The 23,002-nt window shown below is 42.7% G+C and overlaps 1 protein-coding gene across 9 annotated transcripts in view; it reads right to left on the bottom strand.

Annotated features, from left to right (window-relative positions):
• The window catches only part of DHX35 (DEAH-box helicase 35), a 66,869-nt gene extending 45,228 nt beyond the window's left edge, over positions 1-21,641 (bottom strand). For all 9 annotated transcript variants that reach the window (XR_003612086.2, XR_003612088.1, XR_003612087.1 and 6 more), the window contains exons 1-4: positions 21,519-21,641; positions 16,434-16,567; positions 11,835-11,927; positions 4,893-4,970 (exon numbers count right to left, since the gene is read on the bottom strand). Coding sequence is in view for 6 of the 9 variants with exons in the window: in XM_028121968.2 (XP_027977769.1) it covers positions 4,893-4,970; positions 11,835-11,927; positions 16,434-16,567; positions 21,519-21,558 (345 nt within the window). In the remaining 3 variants the exon portion in view is untranslated. The remainder of the gene's footprint in view (positions 1-4,892; positions 4,971-11,834; positions 11,928-16,433; positions 16,568-21,518) is intronic.
• Positions 21,642-23,002: the final 1,361 nt, after the last annotated feature.

Genomic DNA, 23,002 nt, shown 5'->3' with positions numbered 1-23,002 from the left:
CCTGACTGAAAAAAACTAAAGGAAAACCGTATGAGAGGCTTCTGGGACCCGGCATAGCGCCCCCGGCCCCCCACGTGAGGCAGGCAGTCAGTGTCCCGTCCCGTTCCCCCCTGCGCCCCGCCCGGGGCCACAGGTGAGGCCACCTCTCCACGGACTCTCTGAGTCCTGAGTCTGGAATGTGGGTTGGCACAGGCAGTGTCCTGAGGTACTTTTCGCTACTGCCATTGGGTGCAAAGCCCCAAGGTCAGAAGCCCAGAGCGTTCCTGCACTCAGCTCTCCAGGCATTATCTGGCCATCGGAGTTTAAGAAACCCAAGAGCAGATGAGGATTAGAAGGGGCTCTGCCTAATGACTTGGAATTACAGAGCTGGCAGGCCAAAACCAAATCAATCATTCCACACCATGCAGTCTTGGAAATCACCTTATGAAATCAGAAATCCATCCTACATTATTGCTCTACCTCTGCAGTTTCTATTTCTTGCCAACCAGGATTTCACCGCAAAAATTTTGTTATTGTTTCAATTTCAACTCTACAGATCATTATACTATAAATCTCAGAAAATGGTACAGATAGAAAATGTGTACGTAGATCTATGAGGAGCTAATGGGAAACAGGCTTGTAACAATGAGTATAAATGGACCAACCCTCCCCATAAAAATATAATCATTTTATGGGTCTAAAAGGTAAAAGCCAAATATTTATTCTTCTTATTTCACTGTTTGTATACACATGCTATAAAATATATTTTATCTTAAAACTCTTTTATTTTATTCTTTCATGTATGATCACACCACTGGACATGTGCAAGGTCATACTCTTATTCTATCAGCTTTCTAACAGATTTTTACCTCTACTATTTAAGTTTTACTCCCATAACTTCATCAATTGGACTGGATAAATACTATCTATTTGAGGCAAATAAATACAGAGAAAGGGAGGTCAAGAGAAAAAGAAATTCACTCACTGAGCACTTACCACCTGCAGGTTCTAGGTTCCAAGTTTTCACAAATTGTATCTCACTAAATATGCACGCAGCCCATGAGGTGGGCAAGATACCCTCGTTTTTACAGAGAAAGAAACTGAAATAAGACAGATTTAGAGCTTGTCCTGAGTCACAGGTCAAGGCAGGGCCTGGTCTGGAAGACAAACTCAGACCCTATGAGCCGAGTGAACAAGCTCGTTAGTAAGTGCCTCTCACGGAGATCAAGCAATGGCTCATGCCATCTGTTCTTAGGCTCTGAGACTGTTTTCAGAGTTTAGTTGGCACACAAAGTGCTCTTTTAGATGTAGCATTTTAAACTTGACAGCTCTATTAATACTCCACCGTTAATTTATACACTCTTTGCTCTTTCAAGAGAAGGCATGGAGTTTCATGGAATTATCCACAGCTACACATTTGGAGCTAAATGCAAAATGATTAAGAGCTAAGACTCCCAACTACAAACAGGAAAAATTGCTCTAATTTCTAAGTAACTGACTTATCTTTCAGTGACATAAAAGGTCGAGTGTAAACACTGCAGTGTAGTTTCCCAACTGTTATCTCTACATTTACTTACACTCACAAGACTCAGAAAACGCCTATCAGTGATTTCTACCTTGAAGACAATGAGGCGGTGAACTCCTGGCAGAAGGGTAACACAATAATGAAAACTGCGTCCTGCGCAGAAGTAGCTCAAGGCAACAGAATTAATTTCTTATCCAGGTAAGATGACAAAATACAGGCACCCCCCATCTTCTCTGAGAGCTAATTTAGAACAACAAAAGAAATAAAAAATATTGTCAACCAAACCCTCCATCTTCGACGAAAGAAGAAAACAGCTATAAGCCCAAACAAACTAGGAAGCACAGCTGCCAAATACTGTGAGGTGTGACTCTAGGAGAGAGGCTCCGGCCTCCTCACAGCCCCAGCACATTACCGGCTCTCTTCACGTCACCACCCTAACAGGCAGGGCGGACAATGCTTACTTTAGGAAGACAAGAAGCAGCCGTGTGTTCAGGCCCAGAAGACACAGGACATGTTTCCATAGAGACCCACTGTGCTAGCAAACAATCACGGGGGAGAGAGAACTGAAGGAGAGGCAGCAGGCAGGAAGCAAGTACCAAGTCCTAAATCAGAGAGCCCACCGATTTTTATCATGCGCTATTACAGACCTCTGCAATCACTAAGGAGTGCCGCAGCAGAGGAGGATAAGAGATTTGGTGGGAGGCCATGCACCAACCAGACCAGCACAACCTCACAACTCTGCAGCCATCAGCGGTCCAACTCAAAGACAAGTAATTATTATCAAAGTCCTAAAGCCAGCCCACTGCAGTAAAGCTGACCAAGAAGGAAAGAAAGACAGGAACAGAAGCAAAAAAGCAGTTGAAAAAGAAACTTTAAAAAGTATTGTCCAAAGAAACAAGTAGAATTCAGCTAAAGGAATCCAGTTTCAAAGAAACCATAAGCCTGAGCTAAAAACAGCTTAAGGCAGAAAGACAAAGTCAAAGGAGAGTCAAGGAGAAACAAGGTCTGAAATGGACAGGTCATAAGCCAGTCTGTGGAGATTCCCCAAATCTCACAGCTTGGATATGATGGACACCTGAGAGACTTTTCTCAAATTTGAAAACAATCCCCATATTTATACAATGCTACAACCAACCAGTTATAAAGTTAGAGAAACTTTTCCACAGTGGCAATAATAAAAAGCAAATCTGAATCAACTATGCTAGGGAAACACTAAAATATTACTCTACTCCCTCCGTAAGAAAAGAATAGAAAATCATTCTCATGTGAAGAGGTGACCCATGGGAATATAGCCAACAACTGCAGGAAAAAAAGATTTACAGAAATGTGTCAGGCAGGGGGTGCGTCTGGGTGACTCAGTAGGTTAAACATCTGACTCTTGGTTTAGGCTCAGGTCATGATTTCAGGGTCGTGAGATCAAGCCCTGCACTGGGCTCTGCACTGAGCATGGAGCATGTTTAAAGTTCTCTGTCTCCCCCAGCCCCATTCACACACTCTCTCAAAAAAAAAAAAAAAAAGCCATGTGTCAGACAGTTAATAAAAATGTTACGTTATTTTTCTGTATTTTTTAAATGTTTGTAATATTATCAGCTTTTCAAACTGTAATGTATTGTAATTATCTCCTCCCATTCTAGATATTCACTTCTCCTTTAAAGAAAAAAAAACATTCAAAGAAGTGATTATGAGACCCAGGTAGAGATATAAAGGAACCAAAATAGAATACATTTGACTAAAAACAATCACGAACATTGTGGACAGGCTTGGAGACATCTTACAAAAGAAACTGGAAAAGAACAGGTGATACCAGAGATGGTGATAAATACTAAAAACAGACAAAGGAGATCTAACACACACTTAATTGATGCCCTTAGAAAAAAGAATATACATGCCAAGATAGAACAGAAGAAAACCTGAGATCTGAACCTGAAGACTCAAAGTTCTTCCATATTTAAGAAAAAATGAGATGGAACAATCAGCATCGAGATACATCCTGGCACAAAAACAAGCTTACGAGCATCCAAGCAGGAAGTGAGCCAGGAAGGAAGTGGGAAGAGAGCCCACTGGAACTCAGACTTCTGCACAGTGATTCTCCATGTCAAAGGGCAGTGAGCAACGCCTGCACAGTTCCCAGGGAAAGAGAGGGCAAGCAAGAGTTTCATAACAAAGACCACAGCCAAACATTCTCAGGCATATACAATTCAGTCAATCTAGAAATAAGGCAAAATGAGCCTTGAAAGGTTAGCAAAACCATGGTAGAGAATCAGTGATGAACACTGGATCTATTTAAACTAGAATTAAAGTTAATCAGCTGTGGAAGTTATGATTACAGAAAAGAACATGTATTTAAACCCTTGAAATGGGGCGCCTGGGTGGCTCAGATGGTTAAGCGTCTGCCTTCGGCTCAGGTCATGATCCCGGGGTCCTGGGATCGAGTCCCGCATCGGGCTCCCTGCTCCTTGGGAGCCTGCTTCTTCCTCTGCCTCTCTCTCTCTCTCTGTCTCTCATGAATAAATAAATAAAAATTAAAAAAAAATAAATAAACCCTTGAAATGAAAGTCATAGCACTGCATCTATAACAGAGGGAGAAAATGCAGAAAGAATAAGTGGGCCTTTGCTCTTTTTTAACAGGAAACTACCTGCAACAGTTTCAAAAACAAGTAATGTTAAAGCTTTCTATAATCTTGTTTCTTAGTTTTCAAGCCTCCATACATTCTCACATGGTGAACAAGTATTTCTCCAAAGTTCAGTAACTACTCCTATTTCACTTCAGTTTCCCCTTTTGTGAAATTCAACAAAAGCAAATGTATAGCTGGCGTCCCATTTTTGTAGAATTACTTCTATGCATTCAAGGCACCATTCATCTTCATGTGAACATAAGAGCAAAGCTTGTAATGATGTTCACAAATGTTCATAAGGTTTTCACTGGGTGGTGACATTTTTATTTATTTTAATTATTTTTTGTTTGTTCTGACTTCCGCTGTACTTTATTACTACTTAAAAATTTGTGGGGCACCTGGGTGGCTCAGTCGTTAAGCGTCTGCCTTCAGCTCAGGTCATGATCCCAGGGTCCTGGGATCGAGCCCCACATCGGGCTCCCTGCTCCACGGGAAGCCTGCTTCTCCCTCTCCCACTCCCCCTGCTTGTGTTCCCTCTCTCGCTGTCTCTCTCTCTGTCAAATAAATAAATAAATAAATCTTTAAAAAAAAATTTGTAATGTACAGGTATCAATTTTACAAAAATAAGCAGGTCATAGCTCTTTTTCAACTGAAGAACTAAACACTCAAGGAGCCACACCATATTCATTTGGGGCTTTAAGGAAACAAGAAAAAAAAAGTCACTGAAACAGAAGACACAGATGGAGTTTGTACAACACGGACAAGAAACTTACTGTAACAGCAGCCACTCTTCGAGGCTGGGTCACTCCCACCACTCTTCCTTCGGCAGCCCAGCCCGCTTCTGCAAGGTACTGTAAATAAAACCACACCGAAGTATGCATCTGACACCACTTCTCCAGAAACAATTTCTCCCAAGATAACCCTGTATTGTGTTAAAATCACTGAGAAAGTTAGTAACAGATGGTTCTTACCCCAGCAGATGTTTTGGAAATTATTTTGCAAATGAGGGATCTGAGGCTTGGCAATGTTAAGTAACTTGCTTACATTCACACCAGAGCTGATAATCAGAAGAACCAAGGCCCCAGTTCAACATTCTGACTCCCCAGTCTTAGAAACTTCCAAGTACCAGAGCTGCCTGAAGGAATAAACTACTATCCATGGGCCACACAGAACAGTGCTAAATCTACAGGACAAAGAATTTTAAAGTACACACAGAGACATCTCAATGTAAATATCAACCATACAAAACATTTCAGTCAGATTAAATAAAAATAACTAGATTTTGTACATGTGTATATATACCATTATATCAGTACACACAAAATTTGACAGTACGTATTTATCTGATTTACTTAGGTATTTATTTGCTATATATATTCATGTTATGTATTCACTGGATCGTATACATTTTTAAAATCCAAAGTGGATAACAGCTGTTATCAGTTACATATTTTTATAATGTCTAAATTGCTTCACAATGAATATATATTTTACAGTAGAAAAAAATTAAAAATGCTACTACATGTATCTGCTCACTTGTTCAAAAGAAAGAAGGGAAGAAACTAAAGAGAACGGTTGTCTACGGAGGATCAGGAGGAAAGGAGAAGAAATGGAAACAGGGCAGCAGGGGATGAAGAGGGAATGACAATGCTCCGAGTAGATGTTTCTGGGGAGCTCTGATTCAGAGCCAGTCATGTTTCACATGCTCTTCAAGTGCCCAAAACATAAACAAAATCAACCAAGATGTACATGAAGGGAAACCAGGAGGAAATACAAACACTAACAAATGGCCCTTTCTGTAGTACAAATGAATTACAGGATCACATCAAAGGGGATGGGGAAGACATAACCTAAGTAATTGGAAAACAAGGTCTGGACTGGATGCTGTAAAAGCCAATGAGAGAGAACCATGATCTAGTCAGTAAATGGCGGTAAATAACCAAATGGGGGTATGGGTTAGTAATTCTAAAACTATTTTATGTTTATATTAGAATCCAACAAATAAGTTAACGTATTGTAAATAATGAGGGCTGAGTTTCCCACTATAGGAGAAATTTACAAATAAGGAAAGGCTAAAATGAGCCCTATGGTGTTGGATTACAATCAGAAGTATCAGCATAAATTCATGGTTTTTAATACATACACAGACTGATACAGATATACAGATGTTTTTACGTGTGGGGATTAGTAGTCACACATATATTTCCTAAACCTGCCCACTGAGACTTATACCAATGACACCTCAGTAGCAATGAGCACCCTAGCACCCAATTCTTGATTTCTAAACACTATTCTCCAATAAAGGAACCAGAGCTCCTTGGAGAAGTGTTTGACCCCAGGGCTAGTCAGGGAAAATATAAGACAAGCCTGAAATGTCCTGTAGTACTAGAAAGTAAGGAAATTAAAAAAAAAAAAAAAAAGATGGAGGCTTTAGGAAAGGACATAGGGCCTAACTAAAGGAGCTCCTAATGATCAAAGTAACAAACTAAAAAAGACAGTATTGGATTTTAAGCCACAGAACCAAATATATACCCATGAATCCACACTGATGTACATAAATAATTGAATGGATAAATAAATGAGGGAAAAAGGACAGTTCTTCCTTAGAGAAGATTCCATTTAATGAAGGAAAAAGGGAAAGAGAAAAGCATCAAGCAAACCCCTGAGTAAGTGCTGCAGACAAGATCCACTAAGGGATGCTAAAATTAGGAGGCAAAAGCTTGAAGGGAAGGGCAGTATCTGGAGTCTGAAAATATCTCCCCCTTAGATATTTACCAACTACCAACAAAGGGCAAGACAGTAACTTTAGGGGCAAAGCCTGGCACCTGGACCAAGGTTAACCTCGCCAGTGATCAGACATCAGCATCTCAAACCCTGTGATACAATGCACTGAGGAGAACACACCATTTCTGTGGTATTCTTTCCGAAAATGCACCAGCTCACTCTAACCATGAGAAAACATCACACAAATCTAAATTGAGAGGTGTTCTATCACATAAATGCCCAGCATTCTTCAAAAATGTCAAGGTCCTGAAGGATGAGGAGGACAGACTGAGGAAACTCCCCCAGCCTAGAGAAGACTAGGGAGACATAACAACTCAATGCAACGTGAGGTCCTGGATCTTGGAACTAGAAAAGGACACCAGTGAGAACACTGAAGAGATGTGGAAGATCTGTAGCCCAGTGGCTGCACTGTGCCAATGGAGACGCCTGCTTTTGATTACTGCAGCAGGGGAAGTGGTGGGAGAGGTTTAAGGGAATTCTGTGTTATTTTTGAAACTGTTCTGTTAGTCCAAAATCAGCTAGAAATAATAGTTTAAAAAAACAACTGTAAGAGACATGTTTTAGATAATGTAGGTTTTTGCCATAAAAACTGTAAAGTTTCTCTCTCCCAATTAAATATGCAACAGAAAACACTACCAACCACACGAATCAACACAAAGGCAAAAACAGAACTGTAAGAAATAATAGCTAACATTCACGGACTACATTGCTAAGTGCCATAAACTGTGCAGAGCACCTTGCATGCATAAGCCCATTTAATCCTCACAATACATCTATAAGGAGGTAACAGCATCATCAACAATTTAGAGATAAGCAAAGAGATCACAGAACTTGTCTGAGGTCCTGGATAAAAACTAAGAGCTGGGATTTAAGCTCGGCAAACCACAGCCCTGCCACATAACCAGGACACAATTCTACCATCCAAAATAAAATGCACATACTTGTAGTCAATCTCTTAGTAACAGTGGTAAGTGAAAGAAAAAAAATTTCCATAATAATAAACAACCTGCCCATGAAGCCAGTCTCCTCGATACACCTGTGATTCAGACTCCTGCATGCTTATGACTGCTGACAGACGGAAATTTAAAGATGCTGCAAAAGCAGGAATAGTGTTGCTATCAAAAGGCAGTGGATGTCACGCTGAATTCCATCTTCACTCTTTTTAAGGGTCACCAAATCTGGTCTTCTCATTAAGGAGTGGGATAAGGAAGCACTCCATCAAAAACAACATGAATAAAAATTGTAGCAAAGAGCTTGTTTCCATAGTCCATTGTTTTGACAGAGCTCTGGAAAAAAATATCAGCTAGGTTCCACAAATAGTTTGTGAAATTTCAAAACTGGTGTTTGGTGCTTCAGCATGCGGTACTTTTCCAAGGAAAGACGTTATATAAATCCAGCAAGATGGTGCGTTGAGAAAAAGCTGCTCCACATTCTTGCGGTGACCTTCAGCTCCTCAGCCTGTCCAATTTTCCTAGGCCGTAACTCAAATTAGCATCACAGGAAGTTGTGATGGTCTCAGAGAAGAAATGCGTGGTGAGGAAAGAGGGATGATCTTTCCACACAAGGGGTGGCAGGTATTCGGACCAATGATATAATCAGCTATCACAATGACCTATTCATCAATTTCACCAGCAAAGCTTAGGAGATTCACTCTTCACCATTTATTCTCTTGTGCTTTTTTAATTTTGTACCACGTGAATGTATTCAAAAAACACAGTGCTTGTATGTCCACAATAGCCAAACTGTGGAAAGAGCCAAGATGTCCATCGACAGATGAATGGATAAAGAAGTGGTATATATACACAATGGAATATTATGCAGCCATCAAAAGAAATGAGATCTTGCCATTTGCAACGACGTGGATGGAACTGGAGGGTGTGATGCTGAGCGAACTAAGTCAATCAGAGAAAGACATGTATCATATGACCTCACTGACATGAGGAATTCTTAATCTCAGGAAACAAACTGAGGGTTGCTGGAGTGGGGGTGGGGTAGGAGGGATGGGGTGGCTGGGTGATAGACACTGGGGAGGTTATGTGCTATGGTGAGTGCTGTGAATTGTGCAAGACTGTTGAATCACAGATCTGTACCTCTGAAACAAATAATGCAATATATGTTAAGAAAAAAAAAAAAGAAGAAGATAGCAGGAGGGGAAGAATGAAGGGGAGGAAATCGGAGGGGGAGATGAACCACGAGAGACGATGGACTCTGAAAAACAAACTGAGGGTTCTAGAGGGGAGGGGGATGGGGGGATGGGTTAGGCTGGTGATGGGTATTAAAGAGGGCACGTTCTCTGTAGAGCACTGGGTGTTATGCACAAACAATGAATCATGGAACACTACATCAAAAACTAATGATGTAATGTATGGTGATTAACATAACAATAAAAAATTTAAAGAAAAAAAACACAGTGCTTGTAAGAAAACACAGTTCCTTAAAAGCATTTAAATTCAAATGTATAAGCCCTCTCATCCAGCAACTCCATAACTACTGTATTTATTCTGTAAGTATTACCTATATATGTGCAAAATTATATGCAAACTGATTCACTGCATCACTGTAATAATACAAAACTGGAAACAACCTAAATGCCTATCAACTGGGAACTGGTAAAATAAATTATGTGCAATCTATGCAACTGAAAAATGATACATTAAGTGGGAAAAAAGACAAGGTACATTAAAGCATGTATAGATGCCACCTATTTGTGTTTTAAAAAGAGGAGATACACACACACACACTTCTCTGTAAATGCAGTAAGAATATCTCTGAGAAACTAACAACATCAGTTGCATCCGCATAAAGGAAATGAGCATCAGAAGATGGGGCAGAAGAGAGATCTGTCTCTTTTTATGTCCTTTCGCATCTCTTGAATTTTAAACCATGTGAACCTATTAAATACTCCTCCAAAATTAAAAAAAAACTACCTTTGTTCGCTGCCACTGGATCCTCAGACCCTGCTCTTTCACCTCCAGGCCACTCTTTCCCTGGATTCACCCCTCAGCAGGTCCCCTCTGTTCCCTGGCAGCTAAGCCTTGCTGGGGGAAATGACCAGATCGTTGTGCTGTACTGTATCGAGGATCCAAACACTTGCCACCCACCCCTGTCGGAGGATTCCGCACACCGCGACCCCACCGCTACCAGGCCGGGCAGTGAAACCTGCCTTGTGCAATGAAACATGAGCAGAAGTGCCACTTCCAGTCATAAGTCCTAAAACTTGAGTCATCTCCTAATCCTGCCATCTACCCAAGACTTCCAAGCCCCAGATAAGAGCTGGGCCATCATCCTCGGTCCCAGGGACCACGTGGAGCAGCCATCTTGGGTCATCAACCTAAGAAGACCACATAGTAGGAGGAAGAAATAAACCTTTGTGTTCTTAAACCACTGAGATTTTCAGGTTCTTTGTTAACATAACATAGTTATGTTGAGCTGACTAAATAACCAAACAGACTTATTCCTTAACAAACTGAGACCCCCTCACCTCACGTGGCCCATCTTTCACCCCATTCTATGTTCCCTCCTCCACATCACTGCTCTCTAATGTCTTCAACTGTAAAACAAAAGTAATGATAGTACCTGCTTCACAGGATCACCGAGGATTAAACGGATTAATATGTGCAAACTGACCACTTTATGTAGCACTTACTTATTACTTGTTTGACAATGATGATGGTGGTGGTACTGATTATTACTGCCTTCTAATACTCTCTCGGTAATTCAACATGGTCCTGTTCTGTGTCTGTCTGTAAGAAGCAAATAATATGCTAGGGTCTTGATACCATCTGCACATACGTTTCCCTCCAGGCCACCATGTGCTCTGCTGTCCTTTCTCTACTGCTGTCCATTCCCTTCCGCTTACCTTTCCCTAGCTGCACATTAGATCACCTGGGGACCTTTTAAGAAATACCATGTCTGGGCCACAGCCTAAATCCATTATTGGGCTGGGCAAAAGAAGCTGTATTATCTCTTTCTATAAGTTCAAAAATAGAATTAATCTACGGTGTTAGAAGCCAGAATGAGAGATACCCCTGTGTGTTGCACAGGAAGCAGGAAGAGAGGGCAGGAGACCAGAAGGGGACACAAGAGGATTTCTGGAGTTCTGGTAATGTTCTGTTCCATTTCTTGATCTGGGTGCTGGTAAACATGTGTATTCACTTGTGAAAGTTTATCAAGCTGTATAATTATGATATAAGTACTTTGCAATATACATTTTATACTTCAATAAAAATCTACATTAAAAAGGAAAGAAAAACCTGCAATGACTCTCATCCTTGACCACTTACATATCATTCTTCACCCTCCAAGTCAAGGCTCATAAGACACACTCTGACCTCACCCTGTCTTTCCACTCTTGCTGAGTCCCAGACACTTCTCACACCCCAGTATCTCTGACCACAATATTCCCTGGATGAGAACATCTTCCTGGCCAGCTCCCACTGGTCATTCAAAGTCTACTTCAAATGTCATTTCTTTTACAAGGCCTTTCCTGATCCTTCTGTCCATTTCTGTCCACACAAGACAGCAGCTTGCCTTGTAACACGGGCTCCTTCCACAGCACCATGTAATGCTTTGGTAGTCCATTTTTATTTACAACTAGAGCAGTATTCATTCATTTCACCCTCCTCTTCAACTGTAACTACTTGAGGACAAAAACCAGGCATTATACCTCTTTGAAGGAGTCCCCACTGTTCCTTTCAGAGTATGGCTAGTCAATCATTATTTTGGAATTATAATAAATCAAAGACGACTGTTACTTCGATGGTAATCAATCACAAGAGCCAAAAGCTGAATAAAAAATATCTAGTCAGGTTGAATATTTTCTCTCTGACAGAAGATCTTTAAAAAGCAAATTATAGTAAAGAGAGTTCTCAAGTTACAAAACCCTTCTAGCCAAATGTAAGTGCAAAGACACATATTAAGTATATACTCACTTGTGGGATCTGCGTGCTTTTCCCACATCCCGTCTCTCCAACAATCACCACTGTCTGATAGTTTTCTACCAAGTATAATATATGATTCCTAAGCTGAAAAATAGAACCATACATTGTAAAGAGCCATACGTGTTCTCAAAAGACCTAAACAAAGATATTTAAACATTATGAAATGAGCTGCTTGCCAAAGGAAAGTAAATCTTAAAAAGAATTATCAAAATATATTTCCATCTCGCAGTGTTGGTGTCCATATAAGCTGAAACAAGTGCAATTGAGAGCAATAACTTACCAAAATATACAATGTACATACCCTTTAATTCAAGATTTTTACTTACAAGAAGTTATACTACAGACATACTAATAATATATATGAACAAAGAGGTATATATACAAGCACACTCACTTAAGTATTGTTTATAATAGCCAAAATTTCAGTCTAAATGTTCATCAACAGGGTTAAATCAGTTATGAAACACTCCAATAATGGAATATACTCAGGCATTAAAAAGAACAAGTATCTATTGGAAACAAAATGAGAGTTGCTGGGGGGGTGGCAGGCAGATGGGGTAACCGGGTGATGGACATTAAGGAGGCCATGTGATGTAATGAGCACTGGGTATTATATAAGACTGATGAATCACTGACCTCTACCTCTGAAACTAGTAATACACTATATGTTAATTAATTGAATTTAAAATAAACAACAAATGTCTATTTGCACTGATATGGAATGGTCAACAAGATATGTTAAGGGAGGAACTCAAGGTACAGAACAGTGTAAATAATACACTACTATTTGTGTTTTTAAAGAAAGGATACATATATGCTGCTATGTACAAGCTATCTTTACAGAAAATAAAACAAAACAAAAAACCAGTCATTGTATTATCTCCGGGAGTGGAAGAGGGTGGCCGGGGAGCAAGGATGTGAAGGAGAGAGACCTTTACATTTTGTACAAATTATGTATTATCTAGTTATAAATTCTTTCATTTATTAACTGGGGAAAAAAAGACAAAAATATGCTTTCACTTGTACCTCTAAATCCAAGTTCATAATAAAGCACCCATAGGTTACACCTGTATTTCAACTGAGCCTCTCTTTACCCAGTGTGAGCAGAAAACTGAAGAGATGATTCCAACATCCTATCTACTTAGCCTCCTAGTGTATTTTTGTACCCACATGTGCTGAAAGATGCACTTGATGGTGTGGAAAGTCATGAAGGTATTCCATAAATACCTGGTCTGGAATGAAGTAAACCCTGCCGAGTTCCCCACTCGGACTACTGCTCCACTCGTCTGATTGGGCGCCGACAACATGGTAAGGACTGGGAGAGTGAACATGCTGCCTAACTGCCTCACTAAAGTATTGGCTGCTTTGGGTTTTTGAATCTGGCATTATTTGGGGTCTAAATATATAGTTCTCACATTTTAGTGTGAAACCCTCTTAGGATATTTGTTAAGAATGAAGATTCCTAGCCCTATTCCCAGGGTTTCTGATTGAGTAGGATTACGTTGGGGCCCAGGAATCTGCATTTCTCAAGCCCTTTCCCCCCCCTCCCAAGCAGATCCTGCTGCAGGTGATCTATAATGACTAGGCTAGTCTAGACACTTTTTTGTCAGTTGCCTGGACTTGGTGCTTTCTTTCATTTTGGCTAAGGGAAGGTGAAAGGTTTGGGATCTTTGCAGGTATTTTATGAATGTAGATCCAACCAGTGGGTGGGGGGATGGATGGTGGATGGTCAAGGAAGACTAGAAAGACAATCTGAATACAGACAGAAACAAGACAAGGCATTCCAGAAAAGGGAAATAACATAAGCAAAAGGAAGAAGACGGAAACAAGCAAACAAAACAAACTCTATTCCAGGGGCATCATAGGAGCCCACAAAAGGCTCCAGGTGTGGTTTGGAAATGAGTTATGAGACAGGTAGTCCAGGCTTCCCTAGCAGAGCTAGGGTCTGAACCTTCCCTGGGGTGCTGGCTGGGCTGTCAGTGCTGCACCAGACGAGACCGAGCAGGAGAAAACTGAAGGCAGTAACTCACACTTCACATACTAGATAGGAGGGCTGCACACAGAGAAGGTCCAACGTGTGACATTCCAGAGAGACATGACAAGATTTCCAGTCTGGAAACTGCAAAAATGACAGTAGCGCCCACAGGCGCAAGCAGAGAAATGGACAAGGGCTGGTGCGGAGGCGGGAACTGAGCTTCAGGCAGGCGCTGTGTAAAGGAGCGAGAGGACCACCTTCCATAGCAGTGTCCAAGCCCCAGCAAGAACGCCAGCCTACGGGAGGTGGTCGAGAAGGCTGCCTCGTAATGGCAGCAGGAAAAAGAGAGGAACTTTAAATTTATTGCCCCTTTAGTTTCAATTTTTGTCTTTAAAGCTACTTTTAGTTTTAATGGGGGAGGGGTTGGTGAATGGGTCCCTTTCACCCTTTTCATCTCCTAGATTTATCTTTAACATCTCATGAGTGCCTAACTATGCTTAAATTCCGTTTTGCTTTTTACCAATAACCCATATGATTTTAATTTCCATCAATGTTAAACCTAGATTACTTTCTCATTTGTTTCATTTATGGTATCTTGTAAGTTCAGCTGGAGGATGAAGAACAGTCAAGGAAAGGCCAAAATTAAATACCCTTAGTAAATAATAATTATCTGTGTACTTGAATACCTACAATATGTCAGGTACCTTGCTAAATGCTCCATGTGGATTAGCTCATCTGGGCCTCATAACAATCCAATGAGGTAGGTGCTATTAGTCCCATATTATAGATAAAAACATAGAAGCTCAGATAGTGAAGCAAGGTCACACAGCACAGAAACAATGAAGCTCGGGTTTGAGCTCTAAAGTCTAGCTCCAGAATCTTGACACTTCACCGGAGCTCAAACTACGTCCCTCAACAGTGAGGCAGCAATGGTGAACCTATAATCTTATCTCCTGGGGGGCAAACTGGTTCACATTCACACATATTGGATGAGGTTAACCACCTGACGGAGAAACCCAGAAATGTCAGTGAGTGACTAAAATGTTTGGAGCCACATAAAACTCTAATCTAGGTGACTTGGCTAAGTTAAGAAGGATTCTGTTTCGAATCCATTTGGAGAAAGCACACATTAATAGAAGAGGAATGATTAGCACAGTGTAGACAAAGAGACCCCCTTAGTGTGAGAACTTGGCAGCTCTCCCCCGGCACTGTCCAGGAGAAAGAGAGAGAGCCACGAGTGCTGGTGGCCACACCTACTCCGGTCATTCCAGGGGCATCACGTGAGGCTGGGAGAGCATGACGCCCTTCATCGGGGGCTATATGAAACATTCTTCAGCTCTATCTAAATGGCCTTTGGCCTAGAGCTCACTTCCTGATTACAATCTGGCTTCCCATGTGGTCTTTTTTTTTTTTAATAAATAATCTACTTTTATCTATTGAATTGATATAATGTAGAAGTTGTGATTACTTCATGATGAGAGGTTTTATATTTGTCATACTAAAAATATATTAAGGGCGCCTGGGTGACTCAGATGGTTAAGCGTCTGCCTTTGGCTCAGGTCATGATCCCAGGGTCCTGGGATCGAGTCCCGCGTCGGGATCCCTGCTCCTTGGGAGCCTGCTTCTCCCTCTGCCTCTCTCTCTCTCTCTGTCTTTCATGAATAAATAAATAAAATCTTTAAAAAATAAATAAATAAAAATATATTAAAACACTACTCTATGACAGCTATTGTGCCATACCTCTTTTTTTTTTTTAAAGATTTTATTTATTTGCAAGAAAGAGGGTGAGAGAGAGCACATGAGAGGGCAGAGGGGCAGAGGGAGAAGCAGACTCCCTGCTGAGCCGGGAGCCCGATGCAGGACTCGATCCCAGGACTTCGGGATCATGACCTGAGCTGAAGGCAGTCGCTTAACCAACTGAGCCACCCAGGTGCCCCCTCCCATGTGGTCTTGGCAACAGGGAGAAAAGTGAGCCCATGGACCATGTCTGTCTGCACTGGAGAACGACGATCATAAACAAATGTATTCTGAATTCTAGTTCATGCTTTGGTCTCTTCTGAGATGAACATATGTCCATTTCATAAGACCAATAAAATCAAACGCTGGATGTGCACACAGTACATAATAAGCACCCAAATCCCGTCACTGTGTCAGTGGGAGTTAACTTCTTCCACAGAAACCTCCTCAGATGTCCAATTAGTCTTGTTTAAAGAAATTCACCTTTAAAAAGAAAGCTACCATTGGCCATACACTGGTAACTTGCTGAAGCTAGAGGCACAGCACTTCATTGTGCTGTTTTCTCTACTCTTCTGTATGTCTGAATTTGTCCATAATTGAAAAGCAAAGAGAGGGAAAAAGAATGTCATTCCATCTCTTCCAGGTTTTCAATTTGTAACAACATCTAACTAAAAAAAACATTAAGGACTTTCAAGATTTATATGGTTAAGCAACACACACATATTTTGAGGTCCATCCCCTCAGATAAGGGAAGCTCCGAGCTCACTGTGTCCTACAGAGTCGTTAAGAGTAAGAGGACACGATTCACTTCAGGACCCAGTCTCAGGCTGCCACGCACGGCTTCAGGCCGACCGACTGCGCAGGCTTGTTTAGTGTACCTTGAACACCGGCAGCTTCTGCCTCTGTTGCTCTATAGAAAGGGTGGCGTAGGGATTGTAGACAACAGGTGGTGCAGAGTCTTCAGCCAGACTCTGTCTCTCTTCAGAGATGCTGACACCTGGTCCCTCTGTACCTGTAACAGAAATGCTTTTTTCAGATTCTCTGATGCAACCAATGGACAGAAAAACGTGTGGACTTTACAAACTCAAAGGCGAAGATACAACACAAGCAATGCATTTTATCTCAAACTACTAGAAGATACTAAACTTTAACTTCAGGAAAGCATCTAGAAATACAAAAATCTTCCCTAAAAGCTTCACCGCAGCATCAAGGACAGAGAGGAGAGGCCCACTGGGCTCCAAACTGGCCACTCGTAACCGTATTCCAGAGGACAATGTTTTCAGGTCTGGCCCCAACATATTACTACTAATTACTCTAATTACTCCTCCTACAAGTGACAGAAACCCAATGGGAACTGGCTGAGGCACAGGAACATGCTACTGCAGGACGGCAGCAAGGCCCAGGGACGCAAACACCGCCTTGGCTTGCTCCTTCTCTCATCTCAGCGCCTCTCCACCAGCTCCTTTCAATCCCTAAGTTTGGACTCTCAGTAGCAGCTGGAATCAAGGCTGCTCAGGCTCACAACTCCCCACCCTCCATTCGCTCCCCAACAAGGACTGAATGCAAGAGATGCCACAGGGAACACTCCAGATGCTAGGCCCTACCCTCGTGCGGCTTACTTGCTTCTTTCACTCCCCCTCCCAGAACACAGTTTCGTGCAGGAGGTGGTAATACGTGCTAAGGAGAAAGTAAAAGACTCAGCAAGAGGGGCTGGGAGTCCCCAGTGTATGCGTAATCTGTGGTCTAGAGGCGGGGGAAGGCTCCTCTTCCCCCAGCTTAGGTCCAATGCCCAGCCTGATCCAACCAACCATGGCCAGTGGAGCAGGATGCGGGAGATGGCAGCCCCCATTTTGAATCACAGAACTGGAGTGGTTGGGTGTGAAGTACCAGGCTTGGTGAGAATGACAAACTGGTGCTCAGGACGGTGAAGAATAGGGAAGCCATATCTCATCATGTAAAACTCTTCAAGGTACCATGAATTTTAGCCTTTGAAGGAAAATGCCTTAAGAGGAACATGGGTTCAATTTTTACGATCAGCTTCCAGAACTTTCCGTGCCAATTTGTGTAGGCCTCGGACAGAAGAGTAGTAAGTGACACAGGGTTTGGAATTCAACAGGACACAAGGAAGCTATTTTCAAAAGCTAGAGCTGTTGAGCACTGGGGTGTAATGCCTTTGTGAATCATAAAAACCTTCCCTGGAAGTTCAAACACGGGCCACACAGCCTTCTGCTGGGGGCACTATAGGAGTGATTACCCCAAACTATCAACTCCCAGATCTATTTTTTTTTTTAAGATTTTATTTATTTATTCATGAGAGACAGAGGGAGAGAGAGAGAGAAGCAGAGGGAGAAGCAGGCTCCCAAGGAGCTAGGAGCCCGATGCAGGACTCGATCCCAGGACCCTGGGATCATGACCTGAGCCGAAGGCAGACGCTTAACCATCTGAACCACTCAGCCGCCCCTCATCTCCCAGATCTTCTGAACTCAGAGTCTGATGCCATGTGAAATTACAGGGGCTTTATGACAAGCACCTTTAGCCCAGTGATTTATTTTTACATTTTTCAAAGGTCCCAATCCCCTTGACAATCTAATAAAGGCTATGGAACCCTCTCCTGAAAAATACATCAGAATATAATGTATCGGGACAGAAAACGCTCCTGGTCCCTAGACCCCCTAGAGCTAAGTTTAGAGTCATTGTCACAGATCTCTAATCCCTTTTCCATTTATTTCTAGGAACATAGTTGTGTTCCAGAGGTCCAAGATTGCCAAAAATCATTTAAGTGGGGCACTGCTGTATTGTTTTTGCCAAAATGCTGACCTTCCTTTCAACAAGATAAAAGATAGAACAGGACCTGGAACAGAGCCTGTGCTCAAAGAGGCAGGTCTCCTTTCCTTTCTTCCCTTATTATTGCCACATCTAAGTAACTTCTTGTAACCCTTCCCCAAGAAAACTGCTACAAAGAATAGCTCATCCCCTTGCTCTGTTTTTGTCACAAATTCCCTCCTTTTCAAAACAGGTTTTAAACCTTTCCAGCCTGTCTTAGCAATAGCATTGCTCTTGCAAGGTCTCTTGCTTCCTCCCACACCAGGGTTTAATCTACCCAGGTGTCTTCTTTACTACCCCTCCCTTCCCTGTCTCTAGCCTACAGCCAAGTCCACCTCAGTATATTCTGTCATGAGATGTTTTATAAGAGCTAATGTCAATCAATAAGGAGTATGTCTCCGCCTTACCAAAGACTTCATTCAGCCAAACCAGGACTGCCTCGCCTCTACGTACATCCCACCGCCCATTCTGACTGCCTATGGTTGCCCTTCCCTCGGGAGCATTCTCTATACTTAAGGGAGTAACAAGTTTGTAATCCTGCAAACCACAAATGCCTTCATTTCTCCATCTACAAAACAAGGCTGACAACAGCACCCCCACCCCCACCCAGCATTCCCTCTAATTTCAATTTTTTCAATTCCATTTTTCAATTTGAGTGATGCCCCATTAGTGGGTTATGAAATGAATGTAGTGGGGTCATGACCAGCATTTTATTTTATTTTTTTTTACTAATGAACTAGAGGGCGCCTGGGTGGCTCAGTTGGTGAAGCGACTGCCTTCGGCTCAGGTCATGATCCTGGAGTCCCGGGATCGAGTCCCACATCGGGCTCCCTGCTCAGTGGGGAGTCTGCTTCTCCCTCTGACCCTCCCCCCTCTCATGCTCTATCTCATTCTCTCTCTCAAATAAATAAAATCTTAAAAAAAAGATAAAAAAAATAAAATAATGAACTAGAAACAGAATAGCATTATCTCCTGCTTCACCCCAAAACGTACCCTATCACTTAACACCATCTTGCTACTCAATTACTTTGTTTTGGACATTCCTGAGGCACACATCCCACTCCCTTGGTCAGGCTGCACTCTTTGCCCAGAGCTCCAGACCCCTACCTCTCCAAGGAACAAAACCTTATTTGTGCTTCACTGTTCACCTCAAAAATATCACTATCTTTATGAAGTATTGCTTATCCACACATTCAATCTTTCCCTCTTTCTATGCCTCTATGTAATTCTAATAGTTCATATGTATCTACTATTAAGAGCTTTACGTGTATTCTCATTTAATCCTCAAAACAACCCTTTGGGTAGGGACGCCTGGGTGGCTCAGTGGTGTTAAGCGTCTGCCTTCGGCTCCTGTCATGATCCCAGCATCCTGGGATCAAGCCCCGTATCGGGCTCCGTGCTCAGCAGGGAGCCTGCTACTCCCTCTCCCTCTGCCTGCCTGCCTGTCTGCCTACTTGTGATCTCTGTCTCTCTGTCAAATAAATAAATAAAATCTTAAAAAAAAAAATCCTTTGGGTAGGTCTTGTTCTGTCCAATTCACAGATCAGGTCACTGAGACTCTGAGCATTTAAGTGACTTTGCCAAGTCACCAGGCTTAGTAAATATGGCAGTCAAGGATAGCTTTACAGTCTGACTTGCAGAACCTATCCCCTTTACCACCACTTCTTTCTGCCTCATTCATAATATCTCTTCTAAAGGATATCTAACTTTATATCATAACTGAGACAGAGAGAGAAAGAAAGAATAAATCTTGAGAGCAGAGCAGGAGCCTGGTCATCTATATTTGCCGCCTGATCACAAGGTTAGGCGCTCAATAAGTATACCCTCAACAAAGGAACTAAATAATGAAACAGAACTCTCCGAGTAACCCCATGTTCTTTAGCCAAAATAGTATCCTCTTCTGATTTGCAACAATTCATTCACGCCTTTATTATACTTAACACTTTGACCTGTTATTAAAGGCTTGAATAAGTAAAATAGAGGGTATCTCATCACCTATTGAGATCTTAGTTCTGGCTGCAAATAAAATTCAGGATGGATAACTGGCTAATGATTTGAAATACCGAATAAAACTGTCATCAAGGGACAAACTACAGATTTTTAAAAAAGAATTAACACATCCCTTGCTTGGGCTTATCTCCCACATCAGGTATATGCATGGTTAGCATCTCAGGGCAAAACTTTTAAAATACCCTTTAAAAGTTTTCCCCGTATTACCTTCTCCGTCTCATTTCATTTTTGCTGCAATATACTTTGCACACCCAGACCTGCAGAGGTGCAAGTGGTGGAAAAATGTAAGCTGGTTAACTGTTAAGAAACTTTTGTTTTTCACAAGAAACTGACGGAAGGGGAGGAAGTAAGGCATCTAGCAGGATCTGGCAAGTACACATTCAATAAAATCCCGATTAATGAAACTAAAACACATCAAGCAAAGCATTTTGTGACGAACATTCCTGTTTCTCTGACAGAGGGGAAGTGGGTGACAGCCAATACGAAGGAGGGTGGTCACTTTCTGGTAGACACTCGAGATGGGCAAGAATTACCCTAAAACAAAATAAAGCACTTTCCCTTTATGAGCACTTACTCTGGGTCAGACAAGGCGCCGTACTCGTTATTCAAGCCCACAGGATAGCTATTACTCTACCCATTTCACAGGTAAGGAGGCTAGAGCTCAGAAAAACTAAGTGACTTGCCCAAAGGAACTCTGCTACTATAGGGCACAGCCGAAAAGTCGAACCCGGGCAACCCAATTCCACAGCTTGAGCTCCTAAACCCTGAGCAGCACCACCCGTGCGGCCTCAGCGTAGCCCCAGGGCGGTAACAGGACACGCGTGGGCGCTTCAGCGCTTCCCCAGCGTTGGGCAAGGCAGGGATCATGAGTGAGGAAAACGAGGCCCGGGGAAGCTGAGACTCGAACAAGGTCACACAGAGAGTTTCTGCCCAGGCTGGGGGCGGACGCCCGAATCTGTCGGGACCACCGTGGGCGCCAGAGCCGCAGAGCCCACCAGCTCTGAGGCGGCGGTGGCCAGCCCGCCGAGGTCAGGCCTGCGAGCAGGTCCGCAGACCCCAGGGCGCCGGCTGCCGGGCCAAGACCAAAGTCAGGCCACCGCATCTGCCCAACGTTTCTCTAAGGGCCTTACCGGGTCGCCAGAACTTCACCGGTCCCAAGGGCGCAGCCATGCTGGGGTGAAAGGTCAGGAGGGAGACTCCACCCCTCCGTTGCGCGTGAGCCCCCGGAGGGGCCGGAGGGCGTGGCCCGCGAGGAGCCTAGGCCCAGGAGGTTTCCGCGGAGTTACGGCCACGCCCCCGTGGGTCGCAACCGCCCCCCCCAGCCACGTGACCTACGGCGGTCTCCAAGAGCGCTCCGGCCCCGCCCGCCGACCCACGTGACCGGTCCCGCCATCTTGGGGAAAGAGGGCGGTGTTCTCGAAGGTTTTTAGTGTAGTGTGTGAGGGTTCCGGGTGGCCTTTACAGGAGCACGGCGTGGGCCGGGTGGCGGCCGTTCGTCCCCGGAAGGGCAAGCTTTGGGAGAAAATTGCTGGCACGGGAGTCCCGTGGCTGCCAGCGGCACGCGGAGAGCACGGAGATAATGCGTCCTAAATTAACTGCTAAATAAACACTGATTGTGTTACAAGCTGCCCCAGCTAGACAGTTTCTCTTTCAGTCTTCTCCATATTTTTAAATGAAGGTTAATAGCAACTACCTCGTGGGTTTGCTGGTCCAGTAAATAATTATCGGGAGCCCAGTGTACACCCAGGACCTGCAGTTTCAGCCCCTTACTGCAGCATCCGCCCAAGGTGGGGGCGAGGGCGAATAGTAAATGAATAAATGCTCGAGAAACAGTAGTGTTTATTATCATCGGTGAATAAAACAATGGGAAGTGGTATGGGAATCTGGGGCCTTAAGAGTAATGCTGAAAAATTGGGGAAAAAATGGGTTGGAATAAGAGTCTTAGAAATGGGTAAATCAGTTAGGCTAGGGCACTAACCCAGTGTTTCCTCCAATGTGACGGCTCTTAGGATTCCGGTGTTTGTTAAAAATACAGATTCTAAGCCCTGATCCAGTCCTGAGTCAGAATCTCCAAGGGCATGGCCTGGGAACTTGTATTTTAGGAAGTTCCACAGATGGTTCTTCCAATCAACAGGTTAGAGAAAGATCCCACTAATCCAAAAAAGAGGAAGTATGTTATGGGTAGGCACCTAATTGGAAGGGAGAGGCTTCAGAATTTATGCATTTTTCGAGCTGTGATGAAAATTCTGCATTCTTTATAAGAAATGGCATACTCTTGGAAAGATCAAGAGATTTGAAGATAAGTAGAGGTGATTTGGAATCCTAACTTTGCCATTTTCTCAGGCCGAGCTGTCATCTAATCCTAGTTGTAAAATGAGGTCTTCAAAGGTTCTGTTAAATGAGATAACATGTAAAACACCTAACAGTGTAAGACTTAATAAGCAGTCAATGTTAGTTCTCCTTAACTTAAATAGAGCAAATCCACCAGGAGGAAAAAATTAGAATTTACATGCATACATTCATTTTCCAAATATCCCCTTTATCTCCATAATAATAAAAATAGGGCTCTACATAACCTCTCTGCCAAGAAATCATTATTCATCTTTAAAATATC

Source organism: Eumetopias jubatus, unplaced genomic scaffold, assembly GCF_037043125.1.
Source record: "Eumetopias jubatus isolate StellerSeaLion01/CBP00866 unplaced genomic scaffold, mEumJub1_p1.0 scaffold_9, whole genome shotgun sequence".
Classification (NCBI taxonomy): domain Eukaryota; kingdom Metazoa; phylum Chordata; class Mammalia; order Carnivora; family Otariidae; genus Eumetopias; species Eumetopias jubatus.
The sequence above is the reverse complement of the archived record's forward strand: the minus strand, read 5'-3'. Positions and strand labels throughout refer to the sequence as shown.